Source organism: Hylobates moloch, unplaced genomic scaffold (genome assembly GCF_009828535.3).
Source record: "Hylobates moloch isolate HMO894 unplaced genomic scaffold, HMol_V3 SCAFFOLD_17, whole genome shotgun sequence".
NCBI lineage: Eukaryota > Metazoa > Chordata > Mammalia > Primates > Hylobatidae > Hylobates > Hylobates moloch.
Genome location: NW_026652292.1, coordinates 80,919,843 through 80,947,320, shown reverse-complemented (window position 1 = coordinate 80,947,320; position 27,478 = coordinate 80,919,843). Strand labels below are relative to the sequence as shown.

The 27,478-nt window shown below is 47.6% G+C and overlaps 1 protein-coding gene and 1 pseudogene across 5 annotated transcripts in view; both read left to right on the top strand.

Annotated features, from left to right (window-relative positions):
- Window positions 1-27,478, top strand: part of RGS12 (regulator of G protein signaling 12) — a 144,963-nt gene that overhangs the window by 16,866 nt on the left and 100,619 nt on the right. For 2 of the 5 annotated variants that reach the window (XM_058430173.1, XM_058430175.1), the window contains exons 2-3: window positions 4,675-4,835; window positions 5,910-7,891. The exons of 1 other annotated variant lie outside the window; for it this stretch is intronic. In XM_058430173.1, the coding sequence (XP_058286156.1) occupies window positions 6,011-7,891 (1,881 nt within the window). In that variant the 5' untranslated portion in view covers window positions 4,675-4,835; window positions 5,910-6,010. The remainder of the gene's footprint in view (window positions 1-4,674; window positions 4,836-5,909; window positions 7,892-27,478) is intronic. 2 more of the 5 variants (XM_032135461.2, XM_058430174.1) reach the window with 1 other exon arrangement.
- LOC116456697 (X antigen family member 3-like) lies at window positions 2,457-2,801 on the top strand (annotated as a pseudogene).

Here is a 27,478-nt window from a genome sequence, read left to right as displayed (position 1 = left end):
GGGGAGGATCTGGGACCTGGGAATGGCAGGTGTCTGCTGAGGGGAACCGTGCAGGGGAGGAGCTGGGACCCGGGGAATGGCAGGTGTCTGCTGAGGGGAACTGTGCGGGGGAGGAGCTGGGACCTGGGAATGGCAGGTGTCTGCTGAGGGGAACTGTGCGGGGGAGGATCTGGGACCTGGGAATGGCAGGTGTCTGCTGAGGGGAACCGTGCAGGGGAGGAGCTGGGACCCGGGAAATGGCAGGTGTCCTCTGAGGGGAACCGAGCAGGAGAGGAACTGGAGCCTGGGAGGCCAAGGCAAGGGCTGTCTCCAGTCCACGCCACACCCCAAGAAGGGAAGTGTGGAGAGGTATTGACCGGTGGCTCAGTAAAATGGCCTGGAAGTGGCCTTGGTGATTCCAGAATCTGCCAGCTCACTCCCTTTGGTACCATGTCCTGCTGTGTCCAGGGCGGGCAGGTCCACGCTGGTCTGAGTCCAGGGAAGGTCTGGGAAGAGTGGCCAGGGACTTGGAGGGCCCCTCAGGTGCATGGTGGAGGTGGCTGGATGCGGGGATGGCCAGTGCGGGTCTGCATGGGTGTGTCTTGGGGGGCAGGCATCAGATCATCTGGTGTGTGTCCCTGATGTGGTGGAAGAGGGGGTGCTGGGTGGGTGTTTGGCAGCTGTGGGCACTGTGAGGTGGTGGTGGTGGTGGGAGGCTGCTGGGACATGATGACTATGGGAGGGTGTGAGGTGGGCAGGTGCCTGCGGGGGCAGGTCCCAGCTGGAGAAGGTGGCGTGGTGTCTTGCTGTCTCAGGCCCTTCCTCTATGAATCCACGTAAGTGTGGGTAAGCCAAGAATAGCCCGGGTTCAAATCCGCCTTTGCTGTTAATTGGCTGTGTGCTGGTAGACAAGTTACTTGGCTTCTCTGTGCCCCCACTCCCTCATCTGCACGCGAGAATTGTAACAGAGCCTTCCTCAGAGTGATGGTGTTTAGGATGACATGCGCTGCACAGCAATTCCTGGCAGTGGCGGCCACCACTGCAGCCCGTGGGGTCACCCTGGAGGCTGTGATTGCTGATGTTGTGCTGTTCTTGTGCCTCACTCTCTTCTCCTCGGTGCGCCCAGACTCTCCCTGCCCTCGGAGGACGGCTTCTCTCTCGCCTCGCACTGTGTGCACGGTCAGTGCGGACGGGTGCTGGCTTGGTCTTTCCGGCCCTGCCTCGCACGGGGCCTGCTGCATCGTAGCTCAGGGCTAGGACCCATCTCTGTACCTGCAGGTCTGGGGTGCTGCCTGGCATGAGTGGAGGAGTTTATCAGAATAGGACCTTTTATAGGAGGTTTTAACTTTGGAAAGGAATAGAAAAGTGTCATGGGAGCAATATTTATTTCTAGATCACCCTGAGTTTTTTTTTGTTTGTTTTGTTTTACTGTCCTCTTTACACCGTGAGTTTTTAATGATGAATGAGTGAAGGAGCAACAGTACGGGTTGAGCATCCCTAATCCAGATGCTCCAGAATCGGAAATCTTTTGACACCAATGTGACGCCTCAGGCATAGCTGAGCTAGTGACACCTTTGCTTTCTCATGGGTCAGTGTACACAAACCTTGTTTCATGCACAAAATTATCAAAAATACTGCACAAAATTACCCTCAGGCTGTGTGTATCAGGTGTATATGAAACATAAATGAATTTCCTGTTCAGACCTGGGTCCTATCCAAACATATCTCATTACGTATATACAGACGTTCCAAGATCAGAAAAAATCCACAGCACTTCAGGTCCCAAAAATCTCTTCTAAGGGACACTCAGCCTGTGTGACATGGTCGGTGACTCCTGATGGGAGGCGGCAGTGCTGTGTGGCAAGTGGGGACCTTCGTGTCACATCTCATCTGTGCCTCAGGGCTTGGATGAATTACTTCTGGCTGGACCTTGTTCCCTTTTTCACACAATGAAGAGGCTAGGTTAGATGATCTCGACTCAGGGTGTTTCAGAGTTAGCTGGAAGGTGTGTGGGGGGGAGTTGGAGCTTCCTGGCCTTGCCCCAGACTTACTAAGTCCGAGTCCCTGGGAGGTGCAGGGGCTTGGGAGCGGGTGTTCTTACTGGTAGCCCCGATGGTGTAATGAAGTTCAGCTGGAATCCAGTACCCCGTGGTCTTCTGAATTTCACTGTCTGTTCTGCTAGCTTTACTATTAATTGATACAGTTTAAAGAAAAATTAAACTGTAAGCTGAACTTAAGTGATTATTTTGGGAGGCCAAGGTGGGAGGATTGCTTGAGGTCAGAAGTTCGAGACTAGTCTGGGCAACATAGTGAGACCTCGTCTGCAGAAAAATTAAAACATTAGCCAAGGTTCACTGGGTGTCTTCTCCTTGGCCCCTTCGCCCACGTGGTGAACACTGTGGACCTGCCAGGGTGTGAGGGTTGCGTTCCTGCGTTCTAGACTCTTTACCCACTACTGGGAAGCAGCTGTGTGAAATATGAGTTGGCAAGGAAGATCAGCATGTAGGCTTAGACCAAGACGGTATCTGCAGCCTCCTGAGCTAACTGGGCCTGTGCTTGAGCCCAGTGATGAACAGCCTCAACGAGAGGAACCACCACCTGAAAGTCGGGGTCCTACACCTGGCCAGGAGAGAGAGGAAGATCACGGTGCCGCTGAGATTCTTGTGCTTGACCAGGAAGCTGATCTCCGGGAGCTGTCTCAAAGACTGGGATGAATGTGGAGATGGTCCTGATGTCCGGAGAAGATTCTGCCGAAATCAGAGCAATTTAAATTGCCAGAAGGAGGTGAAGGGCAACCACAGGTTCCAAGGAAGACAAGCTGAAACAATGCAAACTGGTTTTATATTAGATAAATGACTTAAAATATCTCAATACAGTTTTCTCCAAAAAAAAAAAAAAAAAGTTAGCCGAGTATGGGGGTGTGCTCGGTATGGCTTGAGCCCAGGAGTGAGTTTGAAGCTGCACCGAGCAATGACTGTGCCACTGCACCCCTGTCTGGGCAATGGAGTAAGACCCTGTCTCTAAAAAATAAAAACAAATAAACGTGATTATAGATAATAAGATATTACTTACATGAGTTACAAACCATTTCTTTTTAATAAGCAGAGGCCCATGACAGTAAGAGTCTAGTAGAAAAATTGAGTGGATTGCATAGAAGACATCATCCATCATTATGTCACACAGTGTGAGGCGGATGGTGCGAATAAACTGGGAAGTCCTGTCTTTCATTGAGGCAGCGTGTATTCCTGTTTGGAAGAGAAAGCCGAGAGATGTTCTGTTCCCCAAGGAAGCCATCAAGGCTTCATGACCTGCTGTCCTGGGGCCGATCACAGTGATAGCTGGCACTTGCTGTAACGGGAACAGCAGCACCTTTGTTGCGTGACATCTACCACGAACCAGATGCTTTTCTGAGCATGCTTTAGTGAGACCGTTTCACACATGTCCTGCTTTCCCTCTCCCCTCACCCGTGACAAAGTGATTCCCCCTTGTATTTGTTTCCTAGGGTTGCTGAAAGAAATTACTACAAACCGGGGGGCTTAAGACAGCGCGTATTCATTCTCCTGCGTTTTCAGGGGCCTCGTGTCTGCAGTCAGTGTGACCTGGCTGATGGCAGGTGTGGCAGAGCTGGTTCCTCTGGCGACTTTCAGTCTGCTTCCTTCATCTTTCCAGCTTCTGGAGGTGACCGCCTGCCAGTCTGCCTGGGCTCGAGACCCATCCTTGAATCCCGGTGGTCTCTGCATCCTTCCTCACGTGGCCGTCCCCTCTGGCTCTGACCCCAGGCTCACACAGGCGCACCTGACACTCTCCCCATCTCTAGAGCCTTCACGCGGTCACGTGGATGGGAGGAGCCATCCAAAAGCTTGGGAGTGAGGATGTGAGTGTATCGGGGCCATCAGCCAGCCTGTCACACCTCTTAAGAAGATCCCCAGACGTGTTTCTTGGCCAACTTTTACATTTATTTATTTATTTTTTAATAATGAACATTAAATAGTTAAATGCCCAGTCCTAATATTTAAATTATTAATACAGTACTACTTAGATATTGAGTAATGTAATTTATATTCATTTTTTACTCTTTTCCATCAAAACATAATTTTACTAAGTACGCATGTTGTATGTCCGTGTTTTGTCATCACTGAAGCCACTTTTGGAGTCACCTAGTAATAGCCTTTCCACTTTATCTAGTTCTGTAGCTTTTATGTGTGTAAATTACTTCAAATCTGTTTATGATCCTATTGCTGGAAACTTTATCCCAAGACACAAAAATCTCTTCTATTAGAAGTTATTAACTTTAAAACAATTATTTCTTTATTTTATTTTATTTTATATTTTGAGACAGAGGCTCGCTCTGTCGCCCAGGCTGGAGTTCAGTGGCACGATCTCAGCTCACTGCAAGCTCCGCCTCCTGAGTTCACGCCATTCTCCTGCCTCAGCCTCCTGAGTAGCTGGGACTACAGGCATCCGCCACCACGCCCAGCTAATTTTTTTTTGTATTTTTGGTAGAGACAAGGTTTCACCGTGTTAGCCAGGATGGTCTTGATCTCCTGACCTCGTGGTCCGCCTGCCTCAGCCTCCCAAAGTGCTGAGATTACAGGCGTGAGCCACCGCGCCTGGCCTAAAACAATTATTTCTTTAAAAAACATACCCTCTATTCTATTTTGCATCTTCACAATCACTTACTGTATTGCTTTTTAGAGTGATCTTTAAAGAGTCTTGCAGAAGAGACTACCCAGCAGGCCTGAGACCATCCTGGGAGGTCTGTGTGCAAGGCAGGCCCCTGGCTAGTGTCAGGACGGGGCCCACCACCCTCAGTGAGGAGGGGCTTCCTGTGCTCAGCTGCTTGTGTGGGCAACAAGGTTTGTGCTGAGAACCTTCCTTTCTTCTGGGAGTCCAGAGTCTGGGCACAAGGCAGGCAGAGGGTGCCCATGTGCCCAGCCCCCAGTAAAAACCCTGGCACCGAATCTCTAGCGGGCTTCCCTGGTGATGACACTGCACACGTGTTGTCATGGCTCCCGGTGCGGGGAGTTAAGTGCGTCCTGCGCGACCCCGCTGGGAGAGAATTCTGGAAGCTCGAGCCTGGTTTCCTTGGGACATCGCCCCATGGGCATCTGCCCTTGCTGATTTTGTGTGGAATCCTTTTGCTGTAATGAATCTCAGCTGTGAGTGCACCTTTGCGCTAAGTCCTGGGAATCCTAGGGAATCACTGGCCTGGGGGTGATCCGCGGACCACTGACAAGCTTGTTCTCAATGACAGCCAATACTTTTATACCTTCTGGAAGAATTGAGTTAATATGACATTTCTTTGCTTTTTTTGGTGGTGGTTTTTATCTAGCCTGTTGGGTGGCCTCTGCAGTATTGATTGAGGTTGTTTCAGGTTAATACATTTTCCCCCACACAGTATATTCAAAGTAAACTAATGTGGGAGGGTCATGGAATATTAGGTGACCCCTCTCCTGAGGGAAAACTCTATGTGAGGGGATTTGTGATCAACTAAAGGGTTAGACTCAGTGTTCCGCAGGTGCCTTTGAACCTGAAGCCTGTAGCAGGTCTTGCTTCTCACGCTTGGACTCCGCCATCCTGTGAAACGTGGGTTCGGGTGTGTTTCTTCTGCATGGAGCCCGAGAGTCTGCCTTTCAGACAGGCTGCCAGTCCACGGACCACACTTTGATTAGCAAGGGGCTCTTTCCACCCAAACAGGGTGTGGAAGCGGCGCTGGGAAGCAGTCCTGCATCCTCACGCGCATGGGAGACATTTTCCACTCCGAAAGGAAGTTTCTTAGCCTGACTTGAAGATTTATTATCTATAGACACTTAGAGGCTCTTTCTGTGGTGGTTTTTGTTATGAATTATCTTTTTGTGTTTAGGTAATACCAGTGAGCGGTGGAGAAAGATGGGCTCTTTAATAATGAGCTGTTCATTTCTCTTTCTTAGGGCACTGTTTGAAGAAGCAAACATGGTAGCATCAAGCATTCCCTGAAATATGGCTCCAAGGGAACAATGAGACCTGCTCTTGGTCTTGGAAGCTCATCAGAATGTTTAGAGCTGGGGAGGCGTCCAAACGCCCATTGCCTGGGCCGGCGCCCCCGAGGGTGCGGAGTGTGGAGGTTGCCCGGGGGAGGGCCGGCTACGGATTCACGCTTTCGGGACAGGCGCCCTGTGTGCTCAGCTGCGTCATGAGAGGGAGCCCTGCGGATTTTGTGGGCCTCCGAGCTGGAGACCAGATACTTGCTGTCAATGAAATCAACGTGAAAAAAGCGTCTCATGAAGATGTAGTGAAATTAATTGGGAAGTGCTCTGGTGTCCTGCACATGGTGATTGCTGAAGGCGCCAGCCGCTTGGAATCCTGTTCCAGTGACGAAGAAGGGGGACTCTATGAAGGAAAAGGCTGGCTGAAGCCCAAGCTGGATTCTAAAGCACTAGGTATAAACAGAGCAGAGCGAGTCGTGGAGGAAATGCAGTCTGGTGGAATTTTCAATATGATTTTTGAAAACCCGAGCCTTTGTGCGAGCAGTTCAGAGCCCTTGAAATTGAAACAAAGATCCCTTTCGGAGTCGGCCGCAACTCGATTTGATGTTGGACATGAAGGTTTAAATAATCCAAATCCCAACATGCTTTCTAAGGAGGAAATATCAAAAGTTATTCATGATGATTCGGTTTTCAGCATTGGACTAGAAAGTCAGGACGATTTTGCACTGGATGCAGGTATTTTAAACGTGGCGATGATCGTGGGCTACTTAGGCTCCATTGAGCTTCCTTCCACGAGCTCCAACCTGGAGTCCGACAGCTTGCAAGCCATCCGCGGCTGCATGCGGCGCCTGCGGGCAGAGCAGAAAATCCACTCGCTGGTGACCATGAAGATCATGCACGACTGTGTGCAGCTGAGCACTGACAGGGCTGGGGTCGTGGCTGAGTACCCGGCTGAGAAGCTGGCCTTCAGCGCCGTGTGCCCGGACGACCGGCGATTTTTCGGGTTGGTGACCATGCAGACGAATGACGACGGGAGCCTGGCCCAGGAGGAGGAGGGCGCCCTGCGGACTTCCTGCCATGTGTTCATGGTGGACCCAGACTTGTTTAATCACAAGATCCACCAAGGCATTGCTCGGCGGTTTGGGTTTGAGTGCACGGCCGACCCGGACACCAATGGCTGTCTGGAATTCCCGGCGTCCTCCCTGCCCGTCCTGCAGTTCATCTCTGTCCTGTACCGAGACATGGGTGAGCTGATTGAAGGCATGCGGGCCCGCGCCTTTCTGGACGGGGATGCTGACGCCCACCAGAACAACAGCACCAGCAGCAACAGTGACAGCGGCATCGGGAACTTCCACCAGGAGGAGAAGAGCAACCGGGTCCTTGTGGTGGACCTGGGTGGGAGCTCGAGCAGACACGGCCCTGGAGGCAGCACGTGGGACGGTGTGGGTGGGAGGGGTGCCCAGCCCTGGGGTGCTCCCTGGACTGGGCCCTTCTGTCCGGACCCCGAAGGGAGCCCCCCATTTGAGGCCACTCATCAGACTGACAGGTTCCGGGACCTAAACAAGCACCTAGGACCGGCCTCTCCTGTGGAGGTGCCCCCAGCTTCCTTGAGGAGCTCAGTCCCCCCTTCCAAGAGGGGCACCGTGGGCGCTGGCTGTGGTTTCAACCAGCGCTGGCTCCCGGTCCACGTGCTCCGGGAGTGGCAGTGCGGACACGCCAGTGACCAGGACTCTTACACAGATTCCACCGACGGCTGGTCCAGCGTTAACTGCGGCACACTGCCCCCTCCTATGAGCAAGATCCCCGCAGACCGCTACAGGGTGGAGGGTAGCTTCGCGCAGCCCCCGCTGAGCGCCCCGAAGAGGGAGTGGTCCAGGAAGGCCTTTGGAATGCAAAGCATTTTTGGTCCCCATCGAAATGTTCGAAAGACTAAGGAAGATAAAAAGGTAAGCCTGCCAGGAGCCACTCAGCACGGAGGCCCGGCCTCCTCACTTAGCAGCCTCAGCACAGAGGCCCGGCCTCCTCACTTAGCCTCCACACGGAGAGTCTTGGCTTCCTCCTGCTGGCCCTGTGGCCTCTGTGGCCATCACAGGGTGTCTGAGTTGCCTCTGGGCTGTGGACTGTGTCTTGCTGGGACCCCTTGCCCCCTGCCCTGTTCGAGTCCTTGGTTCTGGTTCTGGCTCTGATGGCTGGTCCTGGGCAGGACATCTGGGTAGGACAGGTGGTGGCGAAAGGGAAGTTGTCGTCTCAGAGCTCAGGATAAGGCCCTTCCTCCCCTTCCTGCTCCTCCCTTGCTCTGTCCCTGTGGCCTCTTGAAGCCCATTTTAGGTCTGACCCCAGGATCTTCATCCCAGTGTCCCACACCCCTCTTGAGGTGAGAATATTCTTGAAGCACCGAAAGCTAGTTCCTCGTGCTGGTTCCTCCATGGGGAATATCCTGCTGTGTAAAACACCAGCTGGACTCCGCAGTGGGCCTGGGGAGCCACATGCCGCCTGCTCACTGAGGGGTACCTCAAGGTGTGTAGTGCTGCCTCAAAGACCTGGACCCATCAGCATCATTTTGGGGGCCCTGCCTTCCTTTAGGAGCTAAGTTTGGAGCAGGAAAGAGAGTAAATGAGCAAAGCTGGGAACCCTCTGGAAAGGACTTTGTCCAGCAGGAGGCAGTGCTGCCGTGTGGGAGTGTGCGGGGCTGTGCCTGTGCGGTTGGGTGCAGGGAACCCTCTGGAAGGACTTCCTCCAGCAGGAGGCGGCGCTGCCGTGTGGGGCTGTGCGGTCGGGTGCTGTGTTTGGAGCCAGGGCTGTTGTGACAGGTGATGGGGGTGGGCACTTAGCTCCCTTTGTTTCAGAGAAACTACTCCGGCTGTTTACGATGTAAAGACACCTTTTTAGTGTTTGTTCACATCCTGAGACTATCCTAAGAAGACCCTCTAAGGCTGCTGGCTGGGTAGGCAGGGCCAGGGAGTGGGAAAGGCCGTGTTTGATGAATATTTCTACTTAATTCCCCCTCCCAGGGCTAGTGTTTTCCATGATGAAATGTGGCACCTGAGAGAGCATTTAAAGGCGAGGAAGGAGCCGAGTGCCACGGCACATGCCTGTAACTCGGTGCTTTGGAGGCTGAGGCAGGAGGCTCGCTTGAGCCCAGGAGTTCAAGACTGCTGTGAGCTATGTTGCAGCCACTGCACTCCAGCCTGGGTGACAGAGCGAGACTCTGACTCTAAAATAAAATAAAATTTAAAAAACGGAGGAAGAACAGATTTCTCGTTTTATCTCCTCAGAATGATCACTGATAACATTTTGATGCATGTAAGCATAGAATTTTGTTTTTTTAAAAGCACTTGTAATCTTATGGATTTTCAACCTCCTCTTTCTTTTTGGGGACAGGGTCTGGCTCTGTTGTCCAGGCTCAAGTGCAGTGGGTCGATCATAGCTCACTGCAGCCCCCGCTCCTGGGCTCAAGTGATCCTCCCACCTCAGCCTCCGGAGTAGCTGGGACTACAGGCACTTGCTACCATGCCCGGCTAATTTTTATATGTTTTGTAAAGATGGAATTTTGCCATGTTGCCCAGGCTGGTCTTGAATTCCTGAGCTCAAGAGATCCTCCTCCTGCCTCAGCCTCCCAGAGTGCTGGGATTACAGGCATGAGCCACACGTGCCTGGCCTCAGCCTCCTTAGAGGAGTCGTTCTGCAGCTGCGTGGGCTGCTGCTGTTTTTCCCTGTCTCTCTTTTTTTTTTGAGACGGAGTCTCGCTCTGTTGCCCAGGCTGGAGTGCAGTGGTGCAATCTCGGCTCACTGCAAGCTCCGCCTCCCGGGTTCACGCCATTCTCCTGCCTCAGCCTCTCCGAGTAGCTGGGACTATAGGCGCCTGCCACCACGCCCGGCTAATTTTTTTGTATTTTTAGTAGAGACGGGGTTTCATCGTGGTCTCGATCTCCTGACCTCGTGATCCGCCCGCCTCGGCCTCCCAAAGTGCTGGGATTACAAGCGTGAGCCACCGCGCCCAGCCTTTCCCTGTCTCTTGATCTGAGCCCTGGGCTGGATTCTCAGGGAGGGGCCCTCCTGCCCGCCCTGGGCCTCACCTCACTTCTCCGTGGAGCCTGTAGGTGGTGGGGCAGGGCCACTGCCAGGGAGCTGGCCTCAGTGTGGGCTGCCTGTATTGGGCAGGGATGGGGAGGTGAAGGGCCCTGGAAAGTGTTGAGAATGTTCTTTGGAATCAGGAGATTCCTCATCTCTTTGAGTACATATTTAAAACTGTGTTTTCTCCACTGCTGTGGTGTAGTGAAGGTTGACACTGGTGTTTATGTGGTTGTTTGTGGATTACAGGGCACCTTCACCTGCTTTCTCTTTGAAATTCAAAATGACCTGGACAGTGGGGAGTATGATGCCATTTTAGATGATTGACAGTGGTGCTTATGGTCCTCAGTGGACCTGAGAGACAGATAACGCTGTCATCCACATCCCACCAGTGAATGGACTCCTCCTTGGGGCGGGTGACATGGGGGAATAGGCCGGGTTGTGATGCCAGCCTTGGGCTTCTTTGCAATGAAGATGAGGGTCCTGGCTGTTCCCACCCACACTGGAGCACAGCAGAAGGGGAGCCAGCATGTCCTCAGGGTTGGAAATAACAGTGCGGCGGTCACTGCTTTGCAGAGTGCATCCTTACCTTGATAGGAATCCTGAGGCCATCAGGCCAGGCGATTGAGGTTTGACTGTCAGGTGACTTGCTCAGTCACAGGGCATGTGAGTGCTGGGACCAAGACAGCCCTGGCGCTCCGTGTCGCTTCCCACAGAGACACTCCTATGTGGGATTTGGAGTGGCCTTCATAGTGTGGCGTGACACACTATCTAAAAATAAACAGGTAGTAACGTGTTGTGTTTTATGGGGTCCTGCTATAATCTCTTGAGGTTTATCTGTTGCTGTCTACTTTGCCAAGTGGGCCCCCCTGCGTAGTTAGGTGAATCTGATCCCATAGCCTCCCCCGTTAGAGCAGCAGAAGCTTCCAGGGGTCATGAGGTGGCCACAAGATGGGTCCGGACGTCGCTGTGGGCAGATCTGCAGAGCTTTGAAGGTGGCCGTGACCGTCCGCAGCGATCAGGGTCCCACCTGGACGCTGGCCTGTGCTGAGAGAAGGGGCCGGCAGGGATGCAGGAAGTGCCTGGAAGTTAGAAGCAGCAGCAGAATGGGCACAGGGAGGGAGAGAGCAGAGGAGGCCCCTGGAGGGTGCCGCGGTGTCAGGCGGCAAGCTTCACGTGACTCCGGATTCTTAGTGACGGGGACTTCAGGGCCTTACTTTGCACAAACTCAGGTGGAATCAGTCAGCATCCAGCCAGGAGACAGGAAACGCAGCAGTAATTTGAACAGGAGAAATTCAGTATACAGAATTGTTAACAAAGGAAAAGAAGGTTAGCTGCTGAAAGACAGAAAAGAAAGGCTAAGGTCTTCAGTGTGGAAAGGGGCTGAGTCTAGAAAAGTGGGCGTGGGAGGCTTAGATACCCAGAGTAGGGGCCTTATCTGACAGGACCGTGAGTCCATCGCAGCTGTGAGAGTGAAGCAGCTCCGGGTGAGGATTGGTGGCTGCCCCCAGTCCCCAGGAAAAACGATGTGGGACCCTCACGCGCCAGTCCACCCCACACCACCTGGGAGGCAGTGCCCGTGCCCAGTGCTGAATATTGAGCCCCTGGGCAGGAGCCATGTGGTCTTCAAGGCCCAGTGCCAGGATCAGAAGCTGGGCACGGCAGGGTGGGTTTGGCGCTGAGAAGAAATGCCTTGGTGCCTGGCATAGTGCCCCGTTAGGCTACCCAGCATCTGTATGTACCCGTCTTCAACACCCCTCAAGGGCATCTCACCCCCAGCTTCTCCTTTTGAGCCCGCCTTGGCTTGCCTGCACCCCAGGGCGGGGTTTTCTGTGGCTGTGGAGCAGCTCTGGCCTGGACAGCCCCGTCAGCTCCTCTCTCCAGTGGGCTGCAGGCGCGTGGTGTCCAGCACTCTCTGTGGCCCAGGCCTGAGGAGGGGCCCCTGCCGACGGTGTCCTTGGCTTAGGCACTCGCTCTTAGCCCTAGAAGAATCTTCAGCATTCCCTCTACACAGTTATTACTGGTTCCATGAATGTTAAATGTTCCCTTTTAAATTACTGGCACCAGCCTTTCTTAACCTGTATGCAAAAAAAGCTGACGATTAGAAGAAGTATAATAGTGCATCTAGTCACAAGTTGGTCTCTAAGGCCAACAGTTCTGTGTCCTAACTGCCACTAGATTCTCCATTGCTGTCCTTTCCCATCGCTTTTGTTACTGCCGCTTCCATCCCACTGTCCTCAGGCTCAGCCCAGGTTTCCGCCCTCAGTGGCCACTTGCTCCTGTGGAAGCCTGGAGACCAGCGAGCCAGACCCCTTGTTGCTCAGCATTTCCACCTCTCCTTGGTGAGATGGAAAGCTTTAACCCCCTGCACACCGTCCCAGGTGATGACCTTGTGCCAGCTCATCCTTGTCAGCTTCTCCCTCCTCTGGGGAGGAGCAAGGAATGGGAGCTGAGTTACTTGTAGACTCGCCGAGGGTCTGAAATTCTTGAAGTGGGTGAGATGATGTTTGGAAGTGGACTGCTTTCCCTTTTGTGTAGTTTGCTCTTTGTCTCTGCCTAATGTCTGTAGCCAGCACAAGCTGGTTCTCATGGAGATAAGCATTCAGGCCTGTGACTAACAAAAGGAGTTGATGTGAAAGAGAACCCAGGATCTCGAAATGCTTCTGTCATCAAAAATGATTGCCTTGTGTTCATTTAAGGCAAGTGTGTTTAATTCTGTGTCTCTGCAAACTGACTCAAAGTTATATTAATTAATTAAATTAATTATATTAATTAAAATACCTGGTTAAGTAGCAGCACCCAAATTCTTAAAATTTCCATACAATGGATTTTGGAAATTTAAAAAATGAAAATATGTTATTTGTGATATGTAAAGGATTGATTGGTGTAATTTTGAAATGAATAAATATTTTTAAATTCCTCAGTTTAATTTCTGGTATGAGAAACATCAGTAGCTGAAACCTACAAAGATAAAGGCTGGCTGAGGTGCTCAGTTGTTTGTAGGTACTCCCGGGAGTCCTGAGACCACAGCACTCGAGGACTGCTGCCCGCAGAAGGGTGGATTTGCGGGAGTGAGTTCCTTCTCAGCTGTTTCTTATGAGATAAGACCATTAACAGGAGAATGGAGAAATACCTTATGGGTGTACTGGAATACCCAAGAGCTACATCTGAGTGAGATAGTGGTACCTGCATCACCTGAAGTACATCTGAAAACTGCGCTCATAAAAAAGGCAAAGTACAGAAGCCTCAAGCCCGTGAGCAGCGCAGTCTGCTGTCCAGGGCGGCGCGTGCCCCTAGGTAGGAGGACAAGCCAGGGCGAGCGGGAGCGCGAGCAAGCGCCGGGCCAGGGGGGCCTCTCCCGGGAGGGGTGCCGCGGCGCCTCGCTCGTGTTGGTGCAGTTTTAGTTCTTGCGGTGCGGTGTGTTGGTGGGTGCTCATCATCTCATTCTCCGCCGTTTATTCGTAATAGCATACCCAAAGGTGCAATCACAGACACAATGCGAACAGCCCTGTAAGGGTCAGAGCCTTAGATGCTGCCGCTGCCTCTGCCCCGCTCCACGCGGGGAGCTGCAGTTCAGAGTCTGCTTCCTTTCGTGGAGTTACTCTGTTTGCACAGCCTGTTGGATATTCTCTTCCTTTTCCTTCCCGTTATTGAAAATACATGCGACATACTGCTGTGAGTTACTTTTTTCTAACACAAATTTCCCGTGTACATAGTTGTATGTCAATTTTAAAAACTCTTCATTGTCGTGGCCACGTGGTATTACATCATATGCCTGCGCCATTTTTTATTGAATCAGTCTCCAGCTGATGGCGACCTTAGACTGTTTCTATATTTCATTATAAACTGGATTGCAGTAAAAATTCTTAGGGTTCTATCTTTGTATATATGTGAGTTTTCTTTTGGGTAGGTTCCTAGATGCGGAATTGCTGTTTTTAAAAGTGTATGTGCATTTTAAAGTTTGCCAAATTGCCCACCAAAGAGATTTTCCAGTTTATATTTTTGTCAGTAGTGTGTGTGTGTGAGACAGAGAGAGAATGCCCCCTTTTTTATTGAAGGAGAATTTGTGTTATTTTGATGTACAGAAAACTCAACAGTGTTCATTTCACCCAGTTTATTGGCAGGTTCTGTGGCCTTTGCCTTTTCCAGCTTGGCAACGTGAGCCACAGATTTTGGTCCCAGAGCTAGCCTTCCCAGCGACGGCAGATCTTGTCATATCTGTTGTCGTGGGTCTTGATAGCTTCCACCAGCTTAGAGCTCCCTTGTCTTCCAAGTTAACCTGTGTGAAGGTGACAGTGGAGCAGACTCGTTGGTCCTGCGGGCTTGACGCCCTCGTCAGGCCTTCCCTTGACAGTGGGGTAGGGAACCCCCATCTTAGGACACAGGCAGGCAGGAAGACAACCAGCTCAATGGGAGCCACGTCACGTGCGATCACCACCAGCTGAGCCTTCTCGTTCTCCAAGGTTGTGACAGCATCAACCCCTGCTGGAAGGACACGTGGTCCGTCTCTTAGTGGGGATGTCCCCTGTGCCAGTGCTGTCTTTCAGCCCAGGCCAACAGTCTCTGCCTCTTCTCTTGCTTGTCTCTGGTTGGTACCGTGGGCCAGCGTACGCCATTGGGTAGCTGCCTGTGGCCTGAGGCCTGGGTGAACCAGTCAATCACAGGAGGTGCTTTCAGCCACTCATGGAGGATGGCCCTTTGCCGCTGCAGCCTGATACAGCAGGGCCCTTGACAAAGTGGGTGAGGTCCCTGTAATAGCTGGATGTCCTGTCCAGTGCAGAAAATCTTAGGCCTTTCCTCAGACGTCCATCTTCTTGGCCATCTGCTGCCGCATGGTGGCAGGGGCCAGGGCCACCTCCTTCCCTTTGGCCTTCTTCCCTTTCAGCATCTTAGGTAGCTGGAGAAGAGGCCCTTTTCTTCCTACCCGTGTAGCTCTAGAGTTTTATCAGTCTTTTATTTATTTGCCAATATGAGAGGAAAGAAATGGTGTTATTTAATTTCTTAAATTGAGCAATTTTGTATCTTAATCGACCATAAATATTTCTTTTATTGTCTACTCCTGATTCATGTACCTTGGCCATTTTTCTACCTGATTGTAGGCCTTTTTCTTATTGATTAGTAAGAGCTCTTTGTATATAAAAGAAATTAGTGCTTTGGTCAAAATATTTTAAACTAGTTATAAAAAAATCTGCCAAAGGGGAAAAATTGAAAATGAATGAATTTTTGGTAGCTGGAGTTCAAATAGAGAGTGGGAATTTTCTTGGGAGGAGTTTTCTGAAAGGTGATTTATGCATGCTTGGAGGGTAAAGGATAGGATTCCTTGGTTCAGAAATGCAGTTTAAGTTTTATTTTGATTTATTTGATATGAGCCTTGGCATAAAATCAATTAGTAAATTTGGTTACTTTTATAATTTATTATATAGGTTAAAAGCTACATATTAGGGATATGCTATGGTTTGACTGTTTGTCCTCTTTGAAACTCATGTTGAAACGTAATCCCCAATGTGACAGTATTAAGAGGTGGGGCCTTTAAGAGGTGATTGGGTCGTGAGGACTTAGCCCTCATGAATGGCAGAAGCCTTAATCCATTCATCCTTGCTAGGTTGTCACAGGAGTGGATTAGTTATCAAAAGAGTGGGTCTGAATAACGAGCAGTGAGATTGAATCAGTAACAAAAACATCTCCTAACAAAGAAAAGCCCAGGGCCAGGTAGATTCACAGCCGAATTCCACCAAACCTACGAAGAACTAGTAGCAACCCTCCTGAAGCGGTTCCAGAAAATGGAGGGTGAGGGAGTTCTTCCTGACTCATTCTGTGAGGCCGGTATCACCCCAGTACCCAAACCAGACAAGGACACAACACCAAAAATACAGACCAATATCTCTATTGAACATAGATTACAAATCCTCAACAAAATACTAGCAAACTGACTCAAGCAGCACATCAAAAAGATAATACGCTATGATGTGTTATGTGCCAGGGATGCAAGCATGGTTCAACATATGCAAATCAATAAATGTGATATATCCCATAAATAGAATTAGGAACAAAACCATATGACCATCTCAATAGACATAGAAAAAACAGTTGGTAAAATTCTGCATGATAAAAACCCTCAACAAACAAGGTGTAGAAGGAATATAGCTCAAAATAATAAAGGCCATCTGTGACAAACCCACAGCCAACATCATACCAAAAGGGGAAAAGTTGAAAGCATTCCCTCTAAGAGCTGGAACAAGACAAGGATGCCCACTCTCATCACTCCTATTCAACATAGCACTGGAAGTCCTAGCCAGAGCAGTCAGGCAAGAGGAATAAATAAAAGGCATACCAATTAGAGAAGAGGAAGTCAAATTATCCTGGTTTGCTGATGACATAATCTTTTTTTTTTTTTTTTTGAGACAAAGTCTCGCTCTGTCACCCAGGCTGGAGTGCAATGCTGCTATCCTAGGTCACTGTAACTTCAAACTCCTGGACTCAAAAGATCCTCCCGCCTCAGCCTCCCAAGTAGCTAGAACTACAGGTGCATACTACCATGCCTGGCTAATTTTTAAATTTTTTTGTAGAGATGGAGTCTCACAGTGTAGCCCAGGCTGGTCTCAAACTTCTGGCTCAAGCAGTCTGCCTGCCTCAGCTATCCAAAGTGCTGGGAGGTGTGAGCCACCGCCCCTGGCTAGATGTGATCTTATATCTAGAAAAACCTAAAGACTTCACTGAAAAACTCTTAGATTGGATAAACAAATTCAGCAAAGTTGCAGGATACAAAATTAATGTACAAAAATCAGTAGTGTTTCTTTACACCAATAATCTAGCTGAGAAAGAAATCAAGGAAGCAATCCCATTTACAATAACTACAAAAATAAAATATCTAGGTATCAATTGAACCAAGGAAGTGAAAGATTTCCACAAGGAAAACTACAAAACACTGATGAGAGAAATTGTAGATGACACAAACCAATGGAAAAACATCCATGTTCATGGATTGGAATAATTAATATCATTAAAGTGACCATACTGTCTAAAACAATCTACATATTCAATGTAATCCCTACCAAAATACCTACGTAATTTTTCACAGAAGTAGAAAACACAATCCTAAAATTTATATGGAACCAAAAAAGAGCCTGAATAGCCAAAGCAATTCTAAGCAAAAACAAAGCTGGAGATATTACATTACCTGACTTCAAATTATACAAGGCTGTAGTAACCAAAACAGCATGTTACTGGTATAAAACTAGACAACAAAATAGAGAACCCAGAAATAAAGCCACATATTTACAGCCAAGTGATCTTTGACAAAGTTAACGAGAGCATACAATGGGGAAAAGACATCCTTTTCAATAAATAGTACTGGGAAAATTGGATTGTCCTGTGTTGAAGAATGAAACTGGACTCCTATCTCTCACCATATACAAAATCAACTCAAGCTGGATTAAAGACTTAAACCTGAAACTATAAAAATACTAGAAGAAAACCTAGGGAAACTCTTTTGGATATTGGTCTAGGCAAATAATTTATTGTTGAATTCTCAGAAGTACAGGCAACAAAAACAAAACTGGACAAGTGGGACTTAAAGAACTTCTGCACAGCAAAAGAAATAATCAACAGAGTGAACACATAGCCGGCAAGATGGAAGAAAATACTTCCAAAATATGCACCTGACAAGGATCTAATATCCAGAATATATGAGCACTCAGACAACTCACAGCAACAAAATAACGCCATTAAAAAGTGGGCAAAGGATACGAATAGACATTTTTCAAAAGAAGATTTACAAATGTTCAACAGGCATATGAGAAAATGCCCAATATCACTAATCATGAGAGAAGTGCAAATTAAAACCACAGTCAGATATCATCTTACCTCACTCAAACAATAACAGATGTTGTCAGGGGAACTCTTATACACTGTTGGTGGGAAGGTAAGTTAGTACAGCCTCCATGAAAACAGTATGTAGATTTTTCAAAGTCCTCAAAATAGAGCTACCATTCGAGCCAGCAATCCTACTACCGGATGTCTATCTACCCATAGGAAAAGAAATCATTATATCAAAAAGATACCTGCACTCTTCTGCTTATTGCAGCACTATCCACAGTAGCAAAGGTATGGAATCAACCTAAGTGTCCATTGCTGGCTGAATGGATAAAGGAAACGTGGCATCTATACCCAATGGAATACTATTCAGCCATCAAAAGAATGAAATCTTGTCTTTCACAGCTGCATGGATGGAATTGGAGGCCACTGTCCTAAGTGAAACAAGTCAGATACAGAAAGACAAATCCCACATGTTCACATTTATAAGTGGGAGCTAAATGATATGTACACATGGATGTAGAGTGGAATGGTAGAGAATGGAGACTTGGAAAGGTGAGGGGGTGGGAGGAGGGGTGAGTGATGAGACATTTCTGAATGCGTGCAACGTACGTTATTTGGGTGATGGATACCCTCAAAGCCCAGACTTCAGCACTGTGCAGTCTATGCATGTATAATAACAAAATTGTACTTGTACTCCATACATTTAAACAAATACATTTTAATCATATCTAAGAAAAATAGAGAGTGGGTCTGTTAAGAGCCAGTTTAGCTCCTTCAACATATGATGCCCTCTGTAGAGTCCCCACCAGCAAGTAGGCCCTCACCAGATGCAGTCCCTTGACCTCCAGGATGGTAATGAATACATTTCTTTTTTTAAAAAATAAATGACCTAGTCTCAGGTATTCAGTTATAGCAACAGAAAATGGACTATGACTGTATATATATACACACAGTAGGGATAGAGAGATACAGGTATAGATGTAGTAGTTTTGCAGTTAAGTAATAATGCAGGTGGTAGTGAGATTTCTCTTACTCTAGGGAAAGTCAGCAGGAGCTGTGTTGGGAGTGTTGGTTTATAATTTTCTCCTGTAAACTTAGAAAACTTTTGACCTGGCTGCCCTGGTTCTTCAAACTACATGCGACTGTGTCCTAAAGGAGTCAAGGTCATGGGGTGTGTGGGCAGCTCTGTGAGCAGAGTGGCCGTCTGGGATCTGTTACCTGGCGTGAATTTTCCTCCCCCTTGTCTACTAACCATGTCCAGTCTGGATGGGAGGTCACAGGGTCACCTTTAACCCCAAGGGGAAGTTGTCAGGCCAAGAGGCTCAGCTGTTGGATTCCGGGTTGAAGAGCCGAGGGTTCCGATGAAAGGCACGAAGACTGAGCTGCACACTGTGAGCGTCGGTACCTCCTTCCCCACCCTCCCTGTGAGAAACGCCTGAGCTGTGGGGCGAGAAGAGGAGAACTGGAGAGCCCCAGGGGGTCAGGTGGGTGGGAGGAGCCTTCACATCCACTTTGAGTTCCATGGTGGCCCCGATGGAAGCTGCCCTCATGTTTGGGACTCGGGAGTGCAAAAGATCTCTTTTCTTTGGTGTGTTTAGAACTTGGAGGGGGACTGCCTCATAGAAGGTGGGAGCGGGGTCAGGGCAAGGGATGACTCTGAGTGGCATGACAAGTTCCTCTGGGCTCCCAGGGGGTCACAGAGCTTGAGGGAGTGTGTTGCACACGGCTGTGAATGTGGTTATGGGCCTACACCCAGGCCAGGCAGTGGGAGAATGAGATGAGCGCAGGACCAAACCAAGTGACACCTGAGAGGCTAGTGGCCTCACCCTGTCATGTTGAAGCAACAGTTACACAAACGTCCCCTCATCCACTGAAACTGCAGGGAGGGGAACAGTGCGGCGCACCCGAGGGGGCTTGAATGTGATGTGACTGAAGCACTAAAGAGCAGAATTGACGGAAAAGTTAATTTGACTGTTTACTTAGAAATGACTGAATTAAATCTGCAGCAGGTGTAATTTTGGCTTAGAGTTAGAAAATCAGATTGGGTTATATAAAATAAAAGTACATTTTAAAGTTAAATGTCTTACAAACCTGAGTCCATGAATGCAAAATTTCAGTTTATTACGTTTAGTTGAGGAAGGAGTAAGAGAAGGAATTCCTTTGCCTTTTTAAAACAAATTTTCCCGTTAAGAGAACACAGTGATAAAACTATTAGATTAAACTTTTGGGAGTCACTGATCTTATTGCATATCAAGCTTCCTAATAATTTCTAGGACACATGTAATTGTGAGGCGTTATAGAAGCAGAGAGAAGTTGTCTGCCAATTACACCGCCTGGTTCTTTCTTGCTGTGTGAGGATGTGCTCTGGCCCAGATTTCACATGGGAGGTCTTTAAGCAAATGCACCTGCTTACATCAGTTACACGGAGGAAGCTGTTGACCATGAAGTATCTCAATTTTGTACTCTGAGAGCTGCATAGTTTATATGGCATTTTTCAGGGATCCGTACTCCATAACTCCTAGGATTCCAAGTTTATTTACTGTAAGCAATCTTAGACACACCAAGTACATCCCGCTGAAAACATTCCACAGATAAGGATTCTCCTGCTAGCAAATATCCTTGGGTTTGCCAGGAGGTCTTTCATTAGCAAGTTTACAAGGAAGTTTGATTAGATCACCTTTCTTTTCTGGGGTATCCCCAGTTAAAGTGAGAAAATGGACTACAGGCTCCTCCTCCTTGCCTTCTTCCTTCACTCAGGGTGAGAAGATACCTGTACTAGAAAGGCGTGAAGAATTGTGATCCAGGATCTTTATTGGCAGCGTGTTTGCAACAATAGCACCTAGAACAGTGCCTGGCAGTTAGGAGGCACTTAATACTTTTTTGATTGAATGAAATTGTTGACAATGGAGTAAAAAAAATGTAGTATTTCCATACTATGGGATCCATACACTCATTTTAAAGTAATATGAGTTTCTATGCTGTAACAGCACAAATTAAAATAATAGGGGTTTAGATATAAGAAGTATAGTTTGAGTAAACCCTCCAGAGCTGGTGTGGAGGCTCCACCCTCATTAGGAACCCAGGGTGCCTTCTGTTGTGTCGTTGCTGCTCTCCACATGTGGCTTTTGCCCTGAACTTTGAGATGGCTCCTTTATCTTTATTTCCCCATTTCCATCAGCAGGAAGAGGGAGGTGGAGACACAGTCTGGAAGTTGCACACATCTCATTGGACAGACTTAGTCATATAGCTTTGCCTAGTGCAAAGGAGGCTGGGAAATGTAGTCCTTAGCTGGACAGCCATGTGTCTAGCTAAGATTTCTATTCCTGTGGAAGAAGGGGAGACTGGTTATTGCAGGAATGGCGAGCAGCCTCTGTCACGCAAAGCGGATCAATACATTACTGATAGGGAAAGCTCCCGAGGGCATATTGAGTGGAAAAAGCAAGTCACAAAAACACATATATTTAATATCCTGTTTTTGTGTAAAAATTTCCAACACCCCTCAAAGAAACCTATACATTTTAAAGTGCACATGTGTTTATATATAAATATATGGAAAAAATACAAATGAAACACCCCAAATGGGTAATAGTTATCTCAGAGGTAGTAAATGAAAACTGGGAGGAATCCAGGGAATTTTTATCTTGTGTTGTTTCAACTTCTTATGATGGGAATATGAAAATATTTACTAAAAAAAAAAAAAAAACTTCCTTTGAAGGAAAAGTAAAAATTACTAAAAAAAATTATTTTAATAAGAACAAAGTCAGTGAGAGATGGCCTTGGAAACAAACTGTACTTACATGGCGTAGCCAGTGACAAGGCTCCATGGATTGCAGGCCAAGAGAGTTTCAGGTTCAGCACATAGATTTTACGCTGTTTTTCCAGTACAATGAGAGGAAGTTTCAAAATAGATTGTAAAAAAAAAAAGTCTGGATAATTCTAAAAGGGTCACAGCTAAGGCCCCATGATGTAAGTCTCTCTGGGGAGGGTGGCATTGGCCATCACGCTGTGTAAACAGGGATCCCTGGGGCCAGCATGGCACTGCTCTCCGTCCCCAGCGGAAGGAAGGGAGGCAGACACTGGGCAGCGGCACTCCGAGTCCACCCGGTCCTGGGAAGGAACGGCGGCTCAAGGGAGAGGAGCCTCACGGGCCTGTGGCAGGGCTGGGGGCCTGGGGCTTTGTGCCGCCCACACCAGGTGACCTTTCCTAGTCTCTGCAGCCTTTGCCCATGGGGTTCATCCTGACCAGGGCCACCGAGTGCGCTCTCTGGGGAATGGTATCGCAGTGAGAACAGCTTCAGGCCTGTGGAGGGGCTGGGAAGCAGTGGACAGAAGCCCCCACCATCCTGGAATAGGGCAGGGGCTCCCTGAGAAGCTGGGATCACTAGGACAGATGGCTCGGGGGCCATGGAGGTAGAGGATCCCTGAGCAAAGGGGCAGAGACCAGTGTGGCCCCCTCACTGTTGGCTCGTGTTCTTTGGGGTTTCCAGGAAAGTGAGACTGTTCAGAGCAAGGTGGCCACCACGTCCCTGCAGAACCAGAAGTGTCTGAAGAGTTGGAATCGGTGGCGGTGTATTGATTAGTTTTGCTGCTGCTTCAGTTTTATAGAAATGGCTTAATAACACAGTTGTCTGCATCTTGTTTTTAATCACTTCATGTTATTTCAGTGGTTTATCCATGATGTTATCGGTAGTCACAGTCTGTTCATTTTAACACTGTATAATCCATTGCGTGAATCTACTGCTACATACACAGAGCCACTAAAAAATTACTAATAATGCGCTAGTGAATATTCTTGTACCTGTCTCCAGGTAGGCTTGCCAGACTTTTAAATTTTTAGCCAATCTGGGATCTGTAAAGTGGTATCTCACGTGGCTTTGATTTGCATTCCCTTGCTTATAAGGCTCTGCATTTCCTCTCTGTTGAGGCGCCTACTCACACCTTTTGGTCCCTGTTTCCTCTTGGGCTGTCTTTTCCTCATGGACTGCGGGAATGATAGATGCTGGCTGCTAGTCCCTGGCTTATTGTGCACATCGCACGTGTCCCTGCCCTGGGCATGACTCCTGTTTTCACTCTTCTAGCCAGATGTATAATCTTTTCTCCTACGGTTTACCCTTTGTGTCTTTTATATATATATATTTTTTTGAGATGGAGTCTCACTTTGTCGCCCAGGCTGGAGTGCAGTGGTGCGATCTCGGCTCACTGCAACCTCCGTCTCCCCGGGTTCAAGTGATTCTCCTGCCTCAGCCTCCCGAGTAGCTGGGATTACAGGCACCCACCACCACACCTGGTTAATTTTTATATTTTTAGTAGAGACGGGGTTTCACCATGTTGGCCAGGCTGGTCTCAAACTCCTGACCTCAAGTGATCCTCCCGCCTTGGTCTCCCAAAGTGCTAGGATTACAGGCATGAGCCACTGCACCCAGTCTGTGTCTTATTTAATACATTTATTACTATCGAGGTCAAAAAAGATTTTCTCCCTTTTCCCCTTAAAGTTTCTTGGAGTTTATGAAAAGAATCAGGTGAGACAAAAGTTAATTTTTTCTCTGTGGGTAACCGGTGGTTCTAGCACTAATCTCGTCCTTCCACGTGGATCAGCAGTGCTCCTTCTGTCATGGATCATGTGTTCATGTATATGTGGGTCTGTTTCTCGGTTCTCTGTTCCTTCCTAGTCAGTATCCCCAACTATATTTTTAAAAATTACTATCGCTTTATAATAAGTCTTTATGTCTTCTAGGGCAGGTTTTCTTGTCTGTGCTTGGGCCTTGCTGTTTTATGTAGATTCTACAACCAGTTTACAAATTCCCCAAAATGCTATTGACATTTTGTGTTTTAATGTGTAGCTCAGTTTGAGGGAATTGATATCTTTAGGATATCAAGCCTTCCTATCCATGAAAATAGTATCTCTCTTCTCTCTCATTTTGGCTTATTTCAGTAAAACTTTGTAATTTCCTTCATAAACATCTTTAATTCAATTTATTCTCTAGCTAGATTTATTTCTCGGTACCTTATAATTTTATTTGCCATTATAAATGGTACCTTTTAAAAATTATAAATGCTTCAACCTGAGGAAGCTGATTGAAAAAGGAATTAAAATAGAATTATACATGCTAGCTCTTATGATATATGGAAGTATAATTGACTAGTTGCTTTTTAGATCTAGCTACCCTGTTAAGGTTAAGAAAGTTCCCTTCATTACTACTTGTTAATATTTGTTTTCATGAATGGGTGTTAAATTTTAGCTGTTTTCTTTGTTATTTTGCGTTCATTGAGATCATGTTTCTGCCTTTTGGTGCTAACATGGCAAATTACAATGATTGATTTTCAAATGATAGACCACACTTGCATTCCTGAGATAAACCTAACTTATGACCGTCTTTTTATACACTGATGTATTTGGTTTGCTACTATTTTTGTATAATTTTAAAGTCTGTGTTTGAGTGAGACTATCTCGTACTTTCCCTTCTCATTATCTTTGTCGAGTTTTGGTATCAAGATTACTGTAGTCTCACAAAACATAAAAAATTAATGGTAGAACTTTTCTATTCCTCTTCCTTCTCTTTTCCCACCCTTTCTTCTCCTTTTCCTCGTATATTGAATCTTACATTTTATTTTTATCCTCCCTCCAGAGGATTTCAATAATTTTTTATTTAAAAATTTTAAAATTAGGGATAAAGCCTGTTTTGTCTATTATTAATCTAGTGAAAGCAGCTTTTTCTGAGTCAGCACTTCGTCTTTTTATTTAAGCTTTTCCATTTCTGTTTTCAAATTGTTACTGTAAGTGGCAGATTCTTCTGACAGCTCAAGAAGATCAGGCTGAATTGGCAGATGCAGGTCACTGATGTGTTGGGTGACTGGCACATTGAGTCTTGGCTCTGGGATATTACTGCATTCTTCCTGTGAATCCACTTTTTCTAGGTTCTCCCTCCCTGCTTTCTTGCCTTATGTTTTGTTTTGATTTCAAACCTGTTTGGTTTATTTCCTTAGTCTACACCCACCTCCTTTACTGGTGAAGAAATTATGTGCTTTGTTTCTGTCGTTAAAGGTTCTAGCCCCAGTCAATTGCTTGGGACATCATAGGCCCTAAGATATTTTGGAATAATTTAAATTAATATCTCCACTTAAATGTCTTTTCATGTATAATATTCATCTTTTTCTTTCTTGAATAGGACACCCAGTCTTTGTGCACATTTTTCTCCTTCCTTTCACAAAAGGTGCTTTGCTATGACCCAGAAACCTTTCTTTGGTTCCTTACACGTTACTCCGTAACCATTGCTGTAAGTTTGTCTAGTTTTATGTTTGAAATGGAATTTTGTTGATTCTAAAATAGTTTTGCTTTTGGGCTTGAAATTCTTGCTGCTGCACAGAGTTTTGTTGTAACAGATTTAACCAGGTGTGCCGGTTACTCAGCTTACCGCCCTCAGCCCTAAGCCCACCCTCTATGACACCGACAGGGTCTCCGCACCACCTTCCTGCTCACAGCTGCATCCCTGTCAGGCTCTGTCCCCAGGGGTGCTCCCCGGAGCTGGCAAGGCAGGAGTGTCACCATAGCAACGTTTCACCCTCACAGGGGCAGTTCCTTCCCCTTTCAGTTTGCAGTTTGCCCAGCTCACTGCGCCAACCTCCTGGCCCCTCAGAAACAATGGATGGGCTGGGCGCCATGGCTCACACCTGTAATCCGAGCACTTTGGGAGGCCAGGAATTGGAGGTTACAGTGAACTATGATCGTACCCCTGCGCTCCGGCCTGGGAGATAGAGTGAGACCCCCAACTCTAAATATCCCCAAAAACTGGGCCGGGCACGGTGGCTCATGCCTGTAATCCCAACACTTTGGGAGGCCAAGGTGGGCGGATCATTTGAGGTCAGGAGTTCGAGACCAGCCTGGCCAACATAGTGAAACCCCATCTCTACTAAAAATACTAAAAAATTATTCGGGCATGGTGGTGCGTGCCTGTAGTCCCAGCTACTTGGGAGACTGAGGCAGGAGAGTTGCTTGAATCTGGGAGGTGGAGGTTGCAGTGAGCCCAGATCCCACCACTGGACTCCAGCCTGGGTGACAGAGTGAAACTCTGTCTCAACAAACAAGCAAACAAACGAACAAACAAAACCCGAGGGCTGGAGCCCCATGTCATGTCCCTCGGTGGTCTGGTCCCCAGCTCCACCAGCTGTTTTCTTCTGGGCTGCCAAGTTAGAGTAATTCCCTCTGCTTCCCTGCATTTTCCCAGCCCTGGGGTGGCAGCGGCTTCCCGAGGTTGCTACTCCATGGCATCTCAGAGTCCCTCTGCCTTTCCGTCCCTCAATACCAAGCTACCCCTTCTCTACACAGAACTCTGTTAGAACTATGGGTGGTTTCTGTCTCCTGAGTGAACCCTGAAGAATACAGCAGGAGATGCAAAGATGTGAGCTAGAAATCTGACTCCTTGTAAGTCTCTATATTGCCTCTTTTTGGAAATACCTCGGATGATCTGGTCTCTCTTTTAAGCTACATACTGTCTTGCGTACAGTCTATTTGTTCAGTAAGCATTCATTGAGTACTTGGTATGGGATAACGAAAGAAAAAAATACATAAATTGCATTACATCAAATGTGAAAACTCTATGCATTAAAAAACGCAACCCACAGAGTGAAGGCAACCCACAGAATGGGAGAAAACATTTGCAAGCCATGTATCTGATATGGAGTTAGTATGCAGAGTCTATAGAGAACTCCTATAACTCAGCAACAAGAACAAACAACCCAGTTAAAAAATGGGCAAAAGGCCAGTGTGAATTCTGTGAAGTAGAAAAGAAAATAAAGAGAAATTAAAATTAAAAAAAAAAATGGGCAAAGATCCAGTGTGAAACTGTGAAGTAGAAAAAAAAAATGAAGAAAAAGAAAAATTAAAAAATGAGCAAAGGACTTGAATAGACGTTTCTCCAAAGAAGATACACAAGTAGTCAATGAGCAATGAAAAGATGCCCACCATCATCAATTATTAGGCCAGTGCCAACTAAACACACAGTGAGGCAGCACCTCACACTCCTTGGGATGGCTACTATAAAACAACTGCCACCACCACCACAAGAGAGAAAAATGACTCGTGTTGGGCAGGATGCGGAGGAGTTGGAACCCTGGTGCACCGCTGGGAATGCCAAGTGCTGCAGCCACTGTGGGAAACAGTGTGGTGGCTCCTCAAAAAACGAACAGTACAATGACCGCATGGCCCACAATCCTACTTCTGCATATATACCCAGAGAATTGAAATCAAGGTCTTGAGGAGATGCTCTTTCTACGCATGTTCATAGCAGCATTATTTGCAATAGCTGAAAGGCAGAAGCCACCCAGATGTCCATCATCAGGTGATGGATAAACACAGTGTGGTCCATCCATACCGTGGAATATTATTCAGCCTTGAAGAGGAAGGACATTCTGACAAGGCTACACCATGGATGACCCTTGAGGACACCATGCTCAGCGAAATCAGCCAGTCACAGAAGGACAAACACTATCCAGTTCCACTTACATGGGATTCCTAGAGCAGTCAGATTTATAAAGACAGAAAGTGGGAGAGGGGGCCTGGGGGAGGGGAACGGAGAGTGCGTGTTAAATGGGGGCAGAGCTTTGTTCTGGGAAGATGAGAAGGTCTGGAGGACGGTGATGATGCTTGCGTA